Genomic DNA, 19,761 nt, shown 5'->3' with positions numbered 1-19,761 from the left:
CGGTTTTTTGGCAACATTTTTCTTTAGAATTCAATCATGATAACAGTTATGCCTGAAGAAAATTGTGCAAGGAAAGTCCAGCACACTCTTTCTAGTGAGCACCAGACTTTCCCTGTACAAAACATTCAAATGCATTCTTTTCAAGCTGCCTTTGTATTCATGCTGTTGAAAAAGATACCTTGCACATGGTTCTAGGTAAAAGCTTTAGTATCCAATAGTGTTTGCTTGCTTGTTTATTGAAATTACTTAACTTCTTGTTTTCCAATTCCAATGTAGGTGTGGATTGAAGCAGCTTTGCAGATCTTCTACTCTCTTGGGGTAGGTTTTGGGGGACTTCTCACCTTTGCATCATATAATACCTTCCACCAGAATATTTATAGGTATGTATTTTCAATTTTTCAATATATATATATTTTCAAAATATATGTAGGCATATATTTTCAATTTGTATGCAATGGAGATGGAACATATTGAGAGAGAATTACTGTTTTATGTGTATTTTAAAGAGCATCATGGCTGGGGTAACAGGAGAGAAAAGGCAATTACGGATGTACAGCTAGGATTATAAAATGGAAGAAAGGAAGGGACAAAGGACTAATTGGCCCTGAAGACATGGCTTTGCCATCGTGCCTGGGGATCTGGCAATGGTGGGGAGCTGTTACAATGGCTGTGTTGAGCTGATGTAAAGATGGATTCTGTTGCTGACTATGATTTTTTGTTTTAAATTGATTATGGATGATTTCTATATGTTTGTATATTGGTTTTTAACTTGTTTTTATGGCTTGTTTTTTACTTGTTGTGCACTGCAGCCATACAAATTGAATAAATAAATAATTAATAATTAATAATAATAATAATAAACTCTCTCTAGCAACCTGCAGAAATTCAGCAAAAAGCCAGTTTGTTTTCATGCAGTATACCTTCTTAGTCTAGATCTCTTTTGCAATGTCAAGTGGGTAACAAAGAAAAAGATATTTGGCATTATGTTCCTGTCTGTCATGATTTCTTTGTCCCCACTAATTCTTAAATTAGTGAAAATGCTTATATCCACTGCTTTTTCTTACTGAAACATCTAGCAATGGTGCATTTGTTAAGATCTCGACATTCCCATATGCCAGGGCACACCGTGTTTCTAGTCTGCATAACGTTGCTTTCCCCAAAAGGGAATAGAGTGAAGTGGACATATATGTATGTACTAATATTATTTTAATATGGGAGTGAGTAAAACATGATCCTCCAGATCTTTATTAGGTTGCAGTTCCTGATACTTCTCCCCAGTCACCATATTAGGTAGGGCTGATAGAAGTTGGAGTTCAACATTTGGAGGGTGGATACATTCCATCTTTGCATTAATAACAGGCAAGCGTGGCAGCTGGTTATTCATTACCTTATATCTCCTTAGACATTCCATAATGTCTGGAATCAAATGACTGAGCTCCTGTATTTTTTTCTTCTGTAGGGATACATTTATAGTCACTGTGGGCAATGCTGTTACCAGCATTTTGGCTGGCTTTGCCATCTTTTCTGTTTTGGGCTACATGTCCCAAGAACTTGATGTTCCTGTTCAGGAAGTTGCCAAAGCAGGTAAAACCTAATAATTCCTTCTATCCTCTTTTGTGCAAGTATATATGCGTATGTGGGTTAGAATATCTAACTGTTTGACTGCTAGAGAATAAGCATCACAGTGATGGAGGAAAATTTACCCAACTGAGTACCAAATTCCAGATAAAAACAAGAAGAGACAGGCACATATATCTACATAAGCATTGTAAAGAAACTGAGGACAAAAAAAAATCAATGGGAAGGACAAGAGATTTAAGAAAACTAAAAGAATCAAAGGAAACTTTTACATAAACATGGGTACAGTAAAAATCAAGATCAAATGAGAAAGTAGATATAAGGAAGAAAGGGTGCAAATATAAGAAGAACTATACAAGGATGACTTCCAGATCATTGATACTATATGTACAAAAGTATGATCACAGAGCTAAAGCCAGACATTTTGGAAAGGGAAATTAAATTTATTTATTGCATTTATATTCTACCTTTCATTTGGGTAGTTAAGGTGGTGCATGTAGCACTCACTCCTCCTATTTGCCCCCACCTCAACCACCTGGTGAAATAGGTTGGCTGAGAGAAAATGACTAGCCCAGCATCTCCAGTGAGCTTCCATCATTGAGAGTGGGTTAGAACTGGGGTTTTCCCACTCCTATGTTACATCCACGCAGCTGCTTCATTGTGCTCTCCTCCCATCCTGCAACTGGTAGGAAATTGTGGCATCCTAAACCTTGCTGCCCTCACAGTGTACCCTTACTACACACTGGAACAGGTCTGTGCTGCGCTGCTTTGGTGCACAACATTCTAAAAGGTTTGTGGTTCCTTTGGCTGAAATCCCAGCCCTACCAACCCTGGCCACTATTTGAAAAGGCTCCTCCAGTTGGCTAAAGTTTAAGTATTTTGGATGCATAATGTGGAAGAAGAGCATTTGGAGAAGATGTTGATGCTTGGAAAGATTAAAGGCAATAGAATAAGCAGGTAACAGAAGATGAAGAAGAACTGAACAAAATTATTGATAGCTTCTCCAAGCTAATCATGTAAGCCATAGGCAGAAAAGAGATTTCTTTTCTTGTTTGTGCATCGCTCTGTGATAAAATGAAACTGTACCAGAGAACAAGGGATCAACAGCAAAAGGTTTTAAATCTCATTAGCATTGTAATCCAGACTTGGCTATCATTAACCACATCTGTACTTTTGCCAAGAAAAAATGTATGAACATCTCCAGGAGGAGTTAGAATTAACTGATAAATCTAGAACAGTATTAAATGGAAATTATGAAATACATCTGCTGACTGATTACATGTGGGCTAAAGTTCTTTACCCATATGAACTTCAGAAGAGTCCCAGTCCAACCCATTCACACTGCAAAAGGGGCAACTGAAAACATTCAGCTACATACTATGGATTACAGCCAGTTTGGTGTCGTGGCTAAGGCATCAGGCTAGAAACCAGGAGACCGTGAGTTCTAGTCCTGCCTTAGGCACAAAGCCAGCTGGGTGACCTTGGGCCAGTCACTCTCTCTCAGCCCTAGGAAGGAGGCAGTGGCAAACCACTTCCGAAAATGCTGCCAAGGAAACTGCAGGGACTAGTCTGCATAGTTGCCAGGAGTCAACAATGACCTGAAGGCACAAAAGAAAAAAAAAACCATTATGGAACAGCAAATGCCTTTATCTGTAAGTCATGGCCAGCCACGTTCTTTGCATAGGAGGCCAATAAATGAATGAATGAAAAGAAATCACACATTTGCAGCTCCCCACATCCAGCAATCAAAATTCAGGTTGTGTGACAATGCAAGCGAGCAGTGAGAGCTTTACCCTCACTTGTTCAGTGACCTGATTTTTATATTCATGAAATCCAGCTCCAGTAATGTCTCCTTGACTGCACTCATAATTCTTCTCATTCTTGGCCTGTCTTCTAGGTCCAGGGCTGGCATTTGTAGTGTATCCACAAGCCATGACAATGCTTCCTCTTTCTCCTTTCTGGTCTTTCCTCTTTTTCTTCATGCTGTTGACTCTTGGTCTAGACAGTCAGGTAAGGGCAAACCCTGTTGAGAGGAATGGCTTCAGTTATGTACCTTCAAATGAATGGACCTTAGAGGTGATGAGTTCACACGCTTTTGTATTCAGTTTGCCTTTCTAGAGACCATTGTCACTGCAGTGACAGATGAGTTCCCATACTATCTGCGGCCAAAGAAGGCTTTTTTCTCGGGCATCATTTGTGTTGCGATGTTTCTAATGGGGCTCATTCTCACAACAGAGGTAAGCAAAGTGGGTTGGCAGAGGTTGCACCAGCTGGAGCTTTAAGCTAATCATCTAGGTGAGCACTTGCAAGGAAAACCTTTACTGTATTAGGGTAAAGGGGCAAAAGGCCAAGGAATAAAGGAATTGCAGATATTATCTAGTAAACTACGTGACACAAGTACAAGAGAAGATCAGCAAAGCAGAACATGTGGCTTATTTGTCTACCCAATCAAATAGGCTAATTTCTATTAACAGTTAATTGCAGCTACTTAATGCTCATACCTGAGCAGTGTCTTATCAGTTTCTTAGGACGAGCTCATTAGCATTTTAGCATATTGTAGTATTTATTCCTTTTGAATATTTAGATAATGAAACCTAGCCTATAACTATAATATTTTGGCCCAAATAACCTTATTCAGAAACAAAAATAGTATTCCATTAAATATGTTTTTAAATTGTGCTGCTCTAACAAGATGGAGTTGGGTGGCTTATATATTCAGACAAACAAACAGGTATTTGGGGGATAGACTTTGGGTGTTTATGGCTTTTTCTCTGCAGGGTGGAATGTACTGGTTGGTGCTGCTGGATGACTATAGTGCTGGGTTTGGGCTCATGGTGGTGGTCATTACAACCTGTCTGGTAGTGACACGTGTTTATGGTAAGACGTTTTTGGAATTGTTGTAAACCCTTTTTTAAAAGTGAAATGGGAAATGCAAAAATGTATGCAATGTAATTTGCGGAGCAGAAGCTTGGGATTTGGAAAAAAGATGGCCAAAATCCAGGATCACTGACATTTTCTCATAAGTCCCATGAAGCTGATTTAAATACTGCACCATCTTTCTTTCACAATATATCCCAGTGGCCTACACTGCTGGATAAATTTTAAAATCTTCCTTGGAAATTACAGACTGTTTGTTTTGAACAACACAAACCTATGCCTGCTTACGTGGGAGTTAGCCTCACTGAATTCAGTGGGACTTCCTCTTAGGTTACAATCTTCTGCATGCTTATCTGGGAGAAAGCCTCACTGAACATTGTAAAACTTTTCAATAAACATACATAGAGCTGAACAGTTAATCAATTAGTTTCAATCAGATGATACACGTTCCCACTGTTTCCTATTCCTTCTGTTCTCCATAGGCATGAAAAGATTTTGCCGTGATATTCACATGATGCTGGGTTTCAAACCAGGGATATACTTTAGGGCCTGCTGGTTGTTCCTGTCTCCAGTAACAATGATGGTAACTATGGCAGCTGTGAAGTATTTTCCCCCCTAGTTCTTATTTTCCCCATGTCTGCCATCTAGGGGTTTCTTAAAATCCTTGCTGCATTGCTCCATCCCCAGCCCAGTAGTGTTGGGTCACAGGTACTTTTGGATTTAGAAGCAATGACCACACCAGTATGAGTATTTAAGGCTTTATTCCATGGCAGAATGAGAAAATAGCATAATGTAAGATAGCAATCAAGGAATATCCAAGAATACTGTAAGAACATTAAGGAAAAGAATGATCTTACACCCCTTCTGCCAGTCAGGGGACTCCAAAGAGATGAAGACAAGCAGGCACCTTTGTAGCTAGCAAATATAAAGCACCCTCCTGGTTACGTCTTCACTGAAGTTCAGTCTCACAAACTCATAGTTTTGACCAGCTCATATGAGCTCCAAACTGTAATTAGTCACCCCTGTTTTCAGTGGCCTCATCTCACTTGATTTTGCCAAGGGCAAGGAAGTTAAGTTTATTTTATCTTGTTCTTGGAATGCTTTGCTAATTCTGCCAAGGAGGAGACCATGCCAAGGTTAAGGAATATTTATTTATACAAGGTGGTGATGAGACCATCCCAAGGTTTTTTTTACAGAAGATGAGAAAGTTCATTTCACTCTACACAGGTGTTCCATGCCAATGACAGGACAAAACAAAGGATAAGCCTTTAGTGACTAAAATAAATGCTTAATTCTGTATTAATCCTCAGCCATTTATATACCCACTTTATAGGGGAACATAAAGTTCTATGTACCTAAGGAAAAAAGAGTCCATCCCACAATCTCCTTGCTGATCTTCCGCAGTGCCGCTATACTAGTCCTATGAGATTCATATTGCATCTCTTGAGCAGTATGATAGGTATCTAATTAACTTGTAACATCTAAGTAGAAATGAAAACTGCTATGTCATATTGGTTCCCTGGTGTCTGATGCTCTGTTTCAGGCCCTGCTTGTGTACAGCATTATCAAGTACCAGCCTTCAAAGTACAATGGAACTTACTGCTTTCCATTTTGGGCTGAGGCTCTGGGCATCCTAATGGGGATCTTCTCATGCCTGATGATCCCCATGGGGATGGTGTTTGCCGTGCTCCGAGAAGAAGGGACGCTCTGGCAAGTAAGTAACAACCCTCCAACCCAACAAACCTCCAACCCAACACCAGGGTGGGTAACCCCAGCCTAACCCTGTTGGGCTAAAATGAGTGAAGCAGTTATGCAAAGGGGACAGGGGAGTTTGGGAAGGTTCTCAGATTTCTAAACACTGTTAAAACACTTGTGCTAGGGTTGTAATGGATGTTATTCCTTACCATACTAAGAAATTACATCCCCAGTTTTCACCAACAGAGGTGCAAAGACAGGCCCCAAAGAAGAAGATCAGAGCCACTTGCAAGCCTGGGGCTGTAGGTTGCCCACCTCTGCTCTGCTTTTCATCATTTTATTGTCTGACTACCCTACTGGAATATTATTTTCTGCATTTTCGCATCTAGCCAGTCCTAATGCCCATGTGATCTGATGCGGTTTTATGGCCTTTTTATTTGTTTTCTTCTGGCAGCAGGAATAAAAAAACAATAACAATAGTTTTGCATTGTTCAGGCCCAAATCATATTTCATGGACCAGGTTTACAAAGGTGTTGGTTGCAGTACAGAGATGAAGCATGAAAGGAGAACAATAATTACGCATGCCAGGAAATCAGAGTGCAGGAAGTGGCCGTTAGCCACAGTCCCCAATCATATACTTCCTATATTTTCTTTTTACATCTTGACCTCAGTTATGTGCAGTGAGCTGTGAACACCCTTGGCAAGACTCAGCAATGTCTTCTTCTCTCCCCTTGTTGTAATAAGGAGAAAAACTAGAGTTTTCATGTTGGCTGTTAGCTAAACAGCATTATGACTGAAGCCAATTAGTATAACTGTGGCTTAATGAAATACCAACTTCTTGGTATATAAGCCATAATTAAAGTTAAGCATAATTTAGGGGAAGGCATATCAATAACTCTGGCTAGCTGAAAACAAAACTGAAAGCTTTTGAACTTACAGCTGGGCAGGAATGCCCAGGGCTCCTCCAGATATGTTCCCTTTACAAGTCTGAACTTTAGAGCTCTGCCACACCACCAGCCTTATCACTTGCCATCATTTTGCCGACTTGAAGGCGGACCCACCATTCTTCCCCTTTGTCCTACTTGTCTACAACTCCAGAAGGCTTTCAGTGTGGTGTCATCCATATGTTAATGGGTCTGGAACGCTCAAACAGTGCCTTCAGCCAATTACTGCTCAGCCAACTAAGCCCAAAACTAAGCACAGAGAAGGCCAGTCAGAGAATGCTCACTCTCCTTGCTCCAAATCAATTGCTGAGTGCATTGTCCCTGAAGCCTCGAGTGCTCTGAGTTAAAAAATAGCCCTGTCTCCTTCCTTCACAAAAACAGAAGCAAATGTTTCTTGTTTCTGTCTCCAAAACATCCAGAGTCCATGCATTTGGTAACATGCCTTTGTAAGCATTGGTCTGTTGGCTTGGACAATACCACCCGCTCCAGGGATAGGCTGCTAAGAAAGGAGGACTGATTTTTTGGAAATATCAGCAGAGGCACTGAGAATATCCTTAGTCTCCTAGTCACATTAGATCAGTCTTGAAGACCACGTGTGTGGCAATGGCATGGCAGGCCATCTCTCCAGTGTGAAAACAAATGCTTTCAAGCTCTAGAGCAGTGCTTCTCAAACTTGGCAACTTTAAGATGTGTGGACTTCAACTCCCAGAATTCCCTAGCCAGGCTGGCTGGAGAATTCTGGAAGTTGAAGTCTGCACATCTTAAAGTTGCCAAGTTTGAGCAACACTGTTCTAGATGAAGCCACTGGGATATAAATTCCACCCAGCTCGGAAAAAAGGTAGAAAAACAAGGGCCAGTTTTCTGAAGGTGATAATGAATCAGTTTTTGAGATGTTTGCAACAGATTACAGGTTTGCAACTGACAGTTTATTCAGCAGGGGCAAGTAAGTAAAAAGATTAATACATTACCACAGAAACTTTGGTGACTTTTCTTACTATTTAGGCAAATACAAAATAATTTTCTAGCATCTCATTTAATATCTTGGGATGCCAACCAGCTACAGCTTGAAATTTTTCCCTGGGCCTGCAAAGCTAGAAATTTCATCTCTTAATTTGTTGCTGGCTAATACATATTTAAAACAAGGGGACCTTTCTGTTGCTTTTCATATTTCCTAAAAATTATGTTTATTATTATTAAGATGTTACCTTTAAGGTGAAAGCCCTCTGTTCACCCGCTCTGTGCACCTAAGGCAATCCGACCTTTAAAATTTTGCTTCCAGCCCAAATACATTTCATTCACTCTTGCCATGAGGATTTTAGGTAGAGGGATAGCATTTCAATCTTGAGTGCACAATTTTATAAACACAAAATCTCACGTTCAATCTCTGGCAATTCCCATTTCAAAAATGAAGGAAAAGAGGGAAGATGATGAGGAAAAACCTTTCTCTGTTTGAGAACCTGTAATGTTGCTGTTAATCCAAGAAGTCACTTACAGGCTATAAACCAATATTAAGGCAGCTTCCTATGAGCCTTTGGTCTGTCTGAATGCGTATGAGTTTTTAACAAACAGAAGTTGCTTCCTTTCATAAATAAAGGGCACTGCATGCATGCACAGAGACAGTTGGTCCTTAAAAAGAACCCACTCAGGTCAAGGTCTTTTGACAGAAATGGCGCTGCGGGTTAAACCGCTGAACTGTCGATCGGAAGGTCGGCGGTTCGAAACTGCGCGGCGGGGTGAGCTCCCGTTGCTCATCCCAGCTCCTGCTCACCTAGCAGTTCGAAAACATGCAAATGTGAGTAGATCAATAGGTACCACTTCGGCGGGAAGGTAACGGCGTTCCGAGTCGTCATGCTGGCCACATGACCCGGAAGTGTCTATGACAACGCCGGCTCCATGGCTTAGAAACGGAGATGAGCACCGCCCCCTAGAGTCGGATTCGACTGGACTTTACGTCAAGGGAAACCTTTACCTTTACCTTAAATTAGGAAAAAAAAATGGATCTCCAAGTTCCCAATTTGCCCATCTCAGTGATTAGCCTATTTTCCATGGAGCCCTTTTGCTTCTGACTTCATGGTATGTAAGCTCAGAACCTGGCCCCAATGTTAATCATCAATTTCATTTTTATTTTCTGAGATACTCCCAAAGTTTTATAGCTCCAGGGATACATTTCCTCTATACAATTCTTCATACACTTTGTCCTAGATAGAACAGTTCTCTCTTTATATTCATTTTATGTTATTATATTAATAAGATCATTTTGCAGGCCATTATACTGAGGCAGAAGGTGTCCTCTACTGGTACATTGCAAAGTGATTGTCTATAAAAAGAGCTCAGCACTTCTGCAGTACATGGCAAGATCATATGGTACTGCTAATTATCTCTCTTACATATGTGAGGGTTTTGAGTGTTACAGGGTTTCCTGTCAACAAATTAGCTTTCTGCAACCTGATGTGCTCCAATTGGGTTGGTCTCCAGATTCCCTTTTTTGCCCACCAGCAATTACTTGGTCACCATGGCCCCTCTATACCACCTTCCCCACCCCAACTGGATTTGCAAGCTATTCCCCACAGAGGTTAAATCCACCCTACTTTTTCTCCATGTTGTTTGCATCATGTGCCATTTACAAGCTGCTTTCCAGAACTATAAAATGAGAAGAAAGGTTGCTATGGCATATAGCAACAATGGGCATCAGCATGATTAAGCCAACCAGGGGCTTTGCTGCTGCTGTCTCCATTGTCACTCTCTGACTGGGCATGGGAGGGGACAGACTTGGTCCTGGGGTTGAGTCCTAACTTGATCACTGATTTCAAATTTTTGTTGTACAAATACTTACCATTGGTTGGATTTCCTTTACTGATTATTATTCTGGGAAATCTGTATTTTTCATTTTTTCCCATGTTATTATATGTAAAAGAAATGTAAAGCTGCAACTAGTAATGACATGGTAGTTGTCATGGTCTAGAAGTCACATTTAGGACTCATCTTCCATGTTTTTACTACAGTAATCAAACTAGTAAGGATGAAAGTTTATATGAATCTTGGGATAATATAAACATTAGGCAAATTACTCATTGGCACATAGCAACTATGTACCATACAAGAGTCCTGAAATAAACATTGTATTTCCATTTTCAATTTCAATTTATTATTATTACGGTCACAGACCAGAATTATGAATTTTTAAAAAATACATTGAAATGCGTTGAAATACATTAAAAATACATTAAATGAAATGAACAAAACATGATATATTTACAGATTGATAGAATCGTCAATGGGCAGTCGAGGTCTGCCTAATTTGCAGACAATATAGCAAAATTTAGCTATGTTCAGGGAAACTAAGTCATTCTGATCAGATAGCAACAACTGAACATAAAAGAGATCAGAATTTCCTGGATATTTTATCAAATGAGGGGTTATTAAATGGGTTCGTGAATCCTTATAAAGAATACAGTATAGCAGGACATGTTCTATAGTTTCAATAGCCCCTTGTCCACAGGGGCACAGTCTCAACTCATATGGGACTTTTTTGTAGCGGCCCTCCAAAACTGCTGTAGGGAGAACGTTACAGCGTGCTAGAGTTAGTGCCCTCTGAAATTTGGAGACAGTTATATAATTTAGGTATCTCGCTGGCTTATAAGAAAAGGCTTGATCGCCCAAAAAAACACCCTTAGGCAAAGCTGACTGGTCCTGCTGGATTTCCAGGTCTTTGATACGCTGCTTGAATTCGCTAAGTGCATGCTCATAGACCATCATTAGGAATGCCTCACTAGAGAAGCCGAGATGTTGTAGTTTTTGTGAGATGGTCCTGAACCATACTGTTTTATAATTATCCTTAAAAAGGAAAGAACCCAAACCTGTAGGGAAAAACAACAGCTTCAGCCAATGTGCTATAATGCAAGTCCATGCACCTTTTTCAACTTTTGGCAACCCTGCTTCCCTCCTTAATGCTACATTTGGGGTACAGGGGTACTGAAATATGGCCCTTAAGAATTTGGATTGAACCCTTTCCAATGGTGTATTATTTTTGCTTTTACTGAGAAAAGGAAGCAAATAACTCCTTTGGGCATCTCCAAATATTTTAGGGGGCAAATCTTCATGTTCAGCCAGCAGAACAAACTAAGCTATTATTTTCCTTGATGGTCTCTGTTAATATGTTTGTTAAGTAAGCTAGAGTGTGAAAGGGCAGATGGAGGATAAAGCAAGTAAACAAGGAAGAACATGATGGGGAAGTATTATTGATACCTTACCTGTGCAGGTGTTAGGGCCATATTAGCACTGGTAATTAGTAGATAGATCTCAAAAAGCATAACTCAGCCTGCAACAAAACTACTAGTTCTTTGTGTCAGAGGACTTACAGGTCTTGAGAAGGTCTAATGAGATCTCAAGGCCAAGCAGAACTTGAGTGCCATAATTCATCATGGTTCCAGGAGAAAAAAAATGCAGAGATATAACAGTTCCATTGTTTGAACAGCCGTAGTGAAATCATTTTTTATGTAAACAATGGGACAAATATTGTAGATTACTGTATCTGGCTTGATTAAAACTGAATAATTAGTGAAGGATTTATTTAACTGGCAGTTTTCTATCCTTGGTGCTCTAGGTAACTAAAATACTATCTGTGGGCTGGTTTAGATTATCTGGAATGCCATCAAAACCCTAAGATTGCCTTCTGGCAACAGTTTTCCATGGTAGATAGTAATACATGGTAGATTCTGTTAATGTCCATGAACTGCAAAATATTTCCTTTTGGTTCCCATTCCTAGGTGCTGGAATTTCATTGGGATGTGCTTATAATGACAACAATACATTATTTGTTAATTTACCTGCAGAGAATCCAGCAAGCTAGCAGACCAGCTATGGATTGGGGTCCTTCTCTGGAGGAGAATAGAACTGGCATGTATGTGGCCACACTGGCAGGTAGCCAGTCTCCTAAACCTTTGATGGTCCATATGAGAAAATATGGAGGAATAACTAGCTATGAGAACATAGCCTTTCAAATCGATAAAGAGATTGAAGATGATGAAGAAGAATCTATGATATGAAGAAACAGTCTACCTATTCACATCATGTGATGGAAGGTAAAGAGATTGTGGGGAATATTCTGCACAATGTTGCACTTTGGCACATCAGTCCACTCAGCAGTCTGCATCCAGATGCAGCCAAAGATTGCCAGTTCAGAATCTTATAGCAGTGCAGTTGACTGAAAATCCCAATGTTGGTGAGGTTTCTGTTCAATGTGACAAGATGTGCAATGAGCTTGTCTTAGTGGTTTAGTGCCTGATACAGGCCACCCATCCATGTTGTCCCTTGCTGCTGTCACCAGTGATGGGTTTCTCAAGTTCAGGATGAGCGTACTGTATGCTAGCTCCTTCTTGTATTGATCCAGTCTATTTTCCTCTAGCTGTGTGCTGTACTTCTTTATCCACAAACATTATTGTGAAACATAGAAGTTTCTTTATCCAATGGATCAATTCTCACAAATCTTCCATTGTTCTACCTTCTGTGGCTTAGTAAATGGTAAATTTGCATAGTGCCTAAGGAGTTTGAAAGTAGCCTATGGAGTGTATTGCTTCTAGAAAGCTCAGAGACCTTGAAAATTTGTATGAATTACAAGAAAATCTCCAATATCACAGTTAATTCTAAAATTCCAGACCAAATACTCTGATTCTGAACTCTTAGAAAAACTAAAAGATATAGAGGTATTATTTGGTGACAGGCCACCATAAAATTCAATGTATAATATATTTGGTACTATACTGGATTGATGTAGACTTGTAGAAGCTGGAAATAACTAACTTAATCTAGGGCTCTCTCTTTTTCCAAGGATTAAAACACAGTCCAGGAAAAGAAAATGGAATGGGGAACCAATTTCATGTCAAGAAAAGAAATATCTGCACTAGGGAGGTTAAGCTGACTGGAAAATGTCTTTCACATTACAAAATAATAATACTAATGATAACAACAACCACCACAACCAGCAGCACCAACATTTCTACCAATTGTTTGTGAGGTGCCCAATTACTCTGACATCTATTTATAAAGGGGTTCATTTATATCTTTAGAATCTCATAAATTATCTCTGAAAGCTGTAAGAATAGGAGCTCAAGCTCAAGTATACTAAGCACATTCATGTGATATGTTAATGCCAAGAGTTCATACATTCAATATGAATGAAAACTACACTATGTGTGAACATAGGAAGCTATTTTATACTAAGTCTGTCAGGTGGCATAGATCCATATTACCTGAACTGACTGGCAGCAGTTCTTCAGGATTTCAGAGAACATGGGACTTTTAATATGCAAAAAAGCATGTGTTCCATCCGTAATTTTTCCCTGTATGGAACTGCTTTATAGAACACCCTTAAGTCATCTAGATCATTGTTACCTATACTAATTTGAAGTGACTCTACAATGTTTCTGATGGGGGAATTTCCTAGTTCACACCTGAAGATGACAAATTTCTTGCCTATAAAGCATTATCCATATCATTTCTTTTCTTTCTGAGGAATGACAGTATCATAAAATGGAGATGGTTTTAGTTGGCCATATGTATAAAGCTTTACATAGGGGTATAATATGGAAAAATTATGGTGGGCTGGCTGGCTGGACTGACTAATAAAGGAATTATTGCATGGTACAATATACTCTTTAGGTCATTATGGAAACTTGTTGGTTTGACAATTTTTCAATGCTGACATTGGCTTGTGCTGAAATCAGCCTCTAATGGGATGTAAAACTTGCACCATTACCTGGAATACTTTCATGCATTGTACATATAGCAGAAGAAAAGATCAGATGTGCTCTTCAGCATTGTTCATGATGACAGCTAGCATAAAAAACAGATAAAAGCTAGCATAAAAGGCCTTAGATAAGATGTTCAAGTGCCATGATGTGTCTATACCTACCGTGATCAGAATCGTGCAAGCCAAGTGTTCCCTGTGACACTCTATGGAAGTGAAAGTTGGACTTTAAAGAAGCAGGATATGAAGAGTATTGACGCCTTTGAACTTGGTGTTGGAGAAAACTCCTGAAAATACCACGGACAGCTAAGAAAACAAACTGATGGATCATCGAACAAATCAACCCAGAGTTCTCACTTGAGGCACAAATGACTAGGCTCAAATTGTCCTAATTTGGACACATTATGTGAAGACCCAGCTCTCTGGAAAAGGCTCTAATGCTGGAAAAGGTGGAAGGAAAGAGAAGAAGAGGACGACCAGCAGCAAGGTGGATGGATTTGGTTACAGTGGTGATGAGTGCACCATTGGGAAACTTGAAAGAACAGGTTAGGGACGGATTGTCATGGAGAAAATCTATCTATATGATTGCTAGGAGTTGAAAACGACTTGATGGCACATAATCAATCAATCAATCAATCAATTCCTGGTCTAATGCAAAGTGTTGATAAGAGATGGGTTTCCTCTTCAGCTTGGTATGTATATGTGTGTGCCATCCATCATGCATTGTAGGAATCAGTATCAAGGCATTCCCACAATGTTCAAAACATCACTGAGTGCTACTGAATGTGTTTAGTAATATTCAGGCTTCATGAAAAAGAGTAAAACTCGCCACACACTACAAAGTAAAGCCATACTATAAAGTATGGCTGTGATGTCTGCTTTAAGATCAACAACAATGTGTAATACTGTGTAAGTTTGCACTGAAAGACCTTCACTTGTGTATGTGCACTGGCTTCCTCAGTATCATACTTTGCACTGGTGGTGTTTTGTTGAATCCAATGCACATATCACTGTATACAGTATAAGAAAACACTGGCAGAGCAAACATCTGCTCTGATGTCAGGGGAATAATATCATAGTGGACAGGCCTGGTTAACAGAGCTTCTGAGGTTAATTTTTCTTGTTTTTATAGCATTTGAAAGAGGCTCCTGCATCTGTGTGATATAAAAGAGGGCATTCTCCAGCCTTGGCGGTTGCATTTGAGAGGGGCGGGCAATGAAGAACGTGTCAGTGGGGGGGTAGGTGAATAATGCAGCCAGCGGTGAGGGTTGCAAGCTGATTGATGGAATTGCATCTGCATGTAATCACAAAGCAAGACTATCCACTATTTATTGTAGGCATTAGAAAATATTTTCTCTCACGTTAGCTGCAATGATTATCATACTTACAGTGAAATAAGCAGAACTTGTTATGGCTGTTGGCCCTAGTACATAGGTTCTCTTGCCACTGAGCATCAATTGCTGATCCTTTCTTTAAAACAGTGAAGGTATGGCCCAAGGGTCCCTTTGCCGCTGTTCCCAAATATTCATGAGCTGAAAAATCTTTCAAGCATTGTCAGCATGGTTCTAAAACAGGGACATGGAATTGAAGTCAATGGTAATGACTAGTTGTGTTTTAAACGACTACTGCTAATACATATATTAAGGGAATTCTTTACAAAATGAAATAAAGTGCTAATTTTCAAAGAGGAGAAAGGCAACTTAATGGTAATGGAGTTAAGAGACTTGATTATTTTACCATTTTGTTAAGTGGGCCTTCTCTAGATTTTAAATGTTGGGGGTTTGTTTTGTTTTTTTTAATTTTAAGTTCCACTTGAGTCAAACACAATGAGCCAATCAGGGATCTTCCTCCAGTTGACCAGTAGGAACCCATTGAATCTCAGTTCCTTGCCCGATTATTGCTGGGTCTTGGGGTTCAAAACCCCCTTAGTCTCCATCCATTCTAAAAAAAAAGAAAATTAAGTAAATTGCTACCACCTCCCCACATTTTCTATATCTATCATCCATCCATCCATCCATCCATCCATCCATCCATCCATCCATCCCTATCTATTATCTCTCTATCTCTCTATCTATCTATCTCTCTATCTATCTATCTATCTATCTATCTATCTATCTATCTATCTATCTATCTATCTATCTATCTATCTATCTATCTATCTATCTATCTGGCTGCCCATCTCACAAAATGTAACTCTGAGTGGTGTACAATTACAAAAACCATAAAATGGATTTAGATATTTGGAAAAATCCTTGAGTATTTGTACCAGGGTGAAGCTGTATTAAAAACTGCATTGAGAGCATCGAGGGCAGCGTGATATCACACTGAACCTTTTGCAACCAACCATGGCTCTAAACTGTAGCAGGGCTGAGGAGCAGGGAGGGGAGAGTAAATTCTAAACAGTCTTCATGCTTTTTAGGCTGTCAGAACTGGAACTCATTGTAAAAGCACATCCATATTAATGCCATGTCCATTCTACTCCATTCCACAAAAAAGGGAAAGAAAGTAAAGAAATTAAAAGCTGCAAGCCACCAGGCCCTTTGCATGCCTCTTTGTCCCATGTGGGAGAAAAAAGGAAAATAGGACATTTCGCGATTTCATTCCTGCTCAGCCAAGCCAACTGGTGCCCCTTAAAGGATTTGCAGAGGCAGCTGAAGCTGAACAGTCAGGAGGAGGAATGAAGTAAGAGTCCAGTTCAGTGAGGAAAGGGCCTGTCCCTGAACTTTGCAGTTCCTTTGTTGAAAAAAGTGCTGCTTTTGTTAGGTTTTAGTCCTTTTGGTTACCCCACCGTTGAGATGGAAATAAATCAGCTATGCTGTTGATGCTGTAGCGGCACAAAAGTCTGGATTTGCTTTGAATTAGCACAGTCCTAGTCTCATATACAAGTGACCTCTGCCTGAGCTCTGCTTCCTTCTGGTACAAAACACTCCCCTATCCTTTAGCTCAGTGTTTCTTAAAGTTGGCAATATTAAGACATGTGTACTTCAACTCCCAGAATTCCCCAACTACTGGTTGGGGAATTCTGGGAGTTGAAGTCCACATGTCTTAAAGTTGGCAAGTTTGAGAAACACTGCCCTGATTTGGCCAACTGTATCTGTCACTTACCAACTGTCACTCTCCAACTGCCAAATTGATCCTTTTCTTGTCTTAACATCCTGGCCAGAAAACTGAATAAATATGGGCTTTATAATTATCGGTTCACATTTGTTGTCCAACTGAATCCACCCAAATTGTACTTTCTTATCTTCCTAATCCTTTTCAAATTACCTGCTTGAAACTTTCTTCCCATAGTAACTGAAACCAGGGCACTTTTAACTGTCTTAGACCTAATACAGAGTATAAATGTGTGACCTCTGGCCTACTCATTTGCATTATAGGTCTCATGGTGGTCACTCTGAATATTCAAAGAAATAAAAATTCAGTGTTTCTTCACACTTGCAAATAAAAGTAATTCACATTAGCTGAGTAGGGAAAGATTTCCATTAAAATCCTTGAATGCATGCATGATATTTTTTCCCCTCAAATATTGGAAAGGGGAGAGTTTTTTTTTTTAAAGCAAGAGTCAACAACAAATTGTCCACTGAAAACAATTTAAAGGAAGAATCTGATTTGCATGAACACTTGCTGATATGGTGAAGAAAAACAGTCCTTGCACATACATTTTAACCCTCAACTCAACACAACACATGCAACATGAAACATGCAATAAAGTGTTGTAAAGCATTGTGTGTTGCTGTTTTCACTGACAATGCAGACCCTTTTACTAATGTAGCATGATCAACATTCTTCACAGCTGTCTTTCATACTATTTCAGTAATATTTGAATAATAGGGAATGGATGGTCAAACAACAGTGGGATGTTTGGTTTACTGGTAGTCATCTTTTTTGTTCTCTTCTTTTTTAAACCATCTCATTAATGTAGAATAAATATATAAAATCAGCATAGGATAATATGCTCCATATTTTATAAGCAAATGAGTGATTGTACTATATTATGTATTAGTATTTATAATGGCAATTCTGTTTAAGAGAACTGGATGTTGATGATGGCTATTATACCAATATCCCAGTGATTATGGAAGAACCCTTGGGCACAGTTTTGGTCATGTTCTTTGTATGGAATAAATTTGTACATAATAAATTATTCCAGTTTGCCTCATGGATGTAATATCCTAACACTCCATAGCAAAATGTACTCAACATCTTTTTCTCCCAGTTTTTAGGTTGTCTTGCTCAGGCCATGCACATAAATGGGTAATTCTGTTCTTGATTACTGTGGACATGTTACACACTACGCAAAAATGAATAGGATATCGGTCATCTGAGCATGGACAATAGAATCGGCCTTGATTATTTATTAGCCTCACACGGAGGAGTATGCAAGTCAGCAAATTCCTCCTGTTGCGTTTGGGTCAATCAGCATAACCATATTGGAACTGACATTGCAATCATTCATAAGCAGACACATTCCTTAGAAGAAACCGGTAAGGCTTAAGTCCTAGAGGGAGCCTGGAACACAAGCCTTTCCCCCCAACAATAGTCACATTAGTCTTTATAATTTCCAGCTGAGTGTGTGAACAGATGCTGTTAAAAAGCATTTTAATGAAATATGATTGAAAAAAGAGAAAAATAAACTAACAGAAAAAAGTTCCAAATAATAAGTGCAAATAACTACAGTATATAATGTTAATTCAACCATTAAACTTATAATTCAGTCTAGACCACATAGCAACATATAGTGTCATCTTCTCATTTTTTGAACACAGAGGTTTTTCAGAAACAGATAACAAACTCATATCCTGGATCCATTTGTTAAAATCAGAACAACTTTCTTTCCAGTTGTGTAGAATTATCTTTTTTGCCATAACCCTGGCTCAATATTGCTAAGCAATTCATGAGATGAGAAATTCCATGTTTTATGGCTATAATTCAACATAATATTGAGATCCTTCTATCATATTTCTTCCCAAGATTATATTAATATATGTAGTAATTTTAAGATCAAACAAGGCTATAACAGAACAAGATCAAATTATATGGGTTAACGAATCTTCCAAGTTCTTACATGCCAACATAAGAAATCTACTGTTCATCGTTTAACCACCCCTTGAGGTGTCCAAGCCTTGTGTTTCAGGATGTCAGGGGATAGAGTGAACTTAAAATTTTGTTCATGGCTATGTTTGTGATTTCCTTCTGACATGGGAATTCCGTTGCTTGAGAAATATCACTAGAAATACATTCTGGTCCTGAAACCATTTAAAGGAAATAGTACAGTTGCAAACAATAGTTTCTGGTTATCCCTGCAATGCCTGTATTGGTGATGACCAAACAGAAAACCATAGCTATTGCCTATGCTTTGGCTAAATTAGGAATTTACTGCTAAGTTATTTATGAGAAAGAGAGATTCTATTATTAGAGCTTGAACAAAGCATAAAGATTCAGTGCTTAAAACATGCTCTGTATTTTTATATCTGCAGAACAATGTTGAAGATGTCGTCTAAAAAGGTACTAATGGGAGGGATGAAAGGAGGGGGAAGGACATACATTTTCTCAGGGTGGGGGAGAAAGAGGTCAAGAGGACATTAACTTTTCTCACTGAATTGCAACCAATTTCAGCTTAGTGAAATGAAGGTAGAAAGCTTTGAAGTGCTGGTTGTGAGTGAACAGCAATTTGAATCTTGATGGTAGGACTGGGCCCTCCTATATACATTGCAGAATATTCCTTGTCTGCTTCTTTTTCCCCCTACCTTGAAGCAGGTGTTCTCAGAATACATAGTCACAGCCCAATTTTATTCAGATAGTTAACCCATCCTGGTTGTGGCATTGTTAAATGCATGTTGATCAGGTCCCTCCTTGTTTCAGGAAACTGAAATCACATATAGGTCATATAAGGAAAAAAACTGAAGATATATACCTTCCATG

The 19,761-nt window shown here is 39.2% G+C and overlaps 1 protein-coding gene across 1 annotated transcript in view; it reads left to right on the top strand.

The window, feature by feature from the left end:
• The window catches only part of SLC6A7 (solute carrier family 6 member 7), a 40,053-nt gene extending 25,363 nt beyond the window's left edge, over positions 1–14,690 (top strand). The window contains exons 8-15 of the mRNA XM_063292204.1: positions 277–380; positions 1,460–1,584; positions 3,476–3,622; positions 3,655–3,815; positions 4,356–4,455; positions 4,938–5,038; positions 5,999–6,169; positions 11,927–14,690. Of these exons, the coding sequence (XP_063148274.1) occupies positions 277–380; positions 1,460–1,584; positions 3,476–3,622; positions 3,655–3,815; positions 4,356–4,455; positions 4,938–5,038; positions 5,999–6,169; positions 11,927–12,139 (1,122 nt within the window). The 3' untranslated portion in view covers positions 12,140–14,690. The remainder of the gene's footprint in view (positions 1–276; positions 381–1,459; positions 1,585–3,475; positions 3,623–3,654; positions 3,816–4,355; positions 4,456–4,937; positions 5,039–5,998; positions 6,170–11,926) is intronic.
• The last annotated feature ends 5,071 nt before the right edge of the window (positions 14,691–19,761 follow it).

This window comes from Candoia aspera, chromosome 2 (genome assembly GCF_035149785.1).
Source record: "Candoia aspera isolate rCanAsp1 chromosome 2, rCanAsp1.hap2, whole genome shotgun sequence".
NCBI lineage: Eukaryota > Metazoa > Chordata > Lepidosauria > Squamata > Boidae > Candoia > Candoia aspera.
This window is presented reverse-complemented; position numbering and strand designations above follow the sequence as displayed.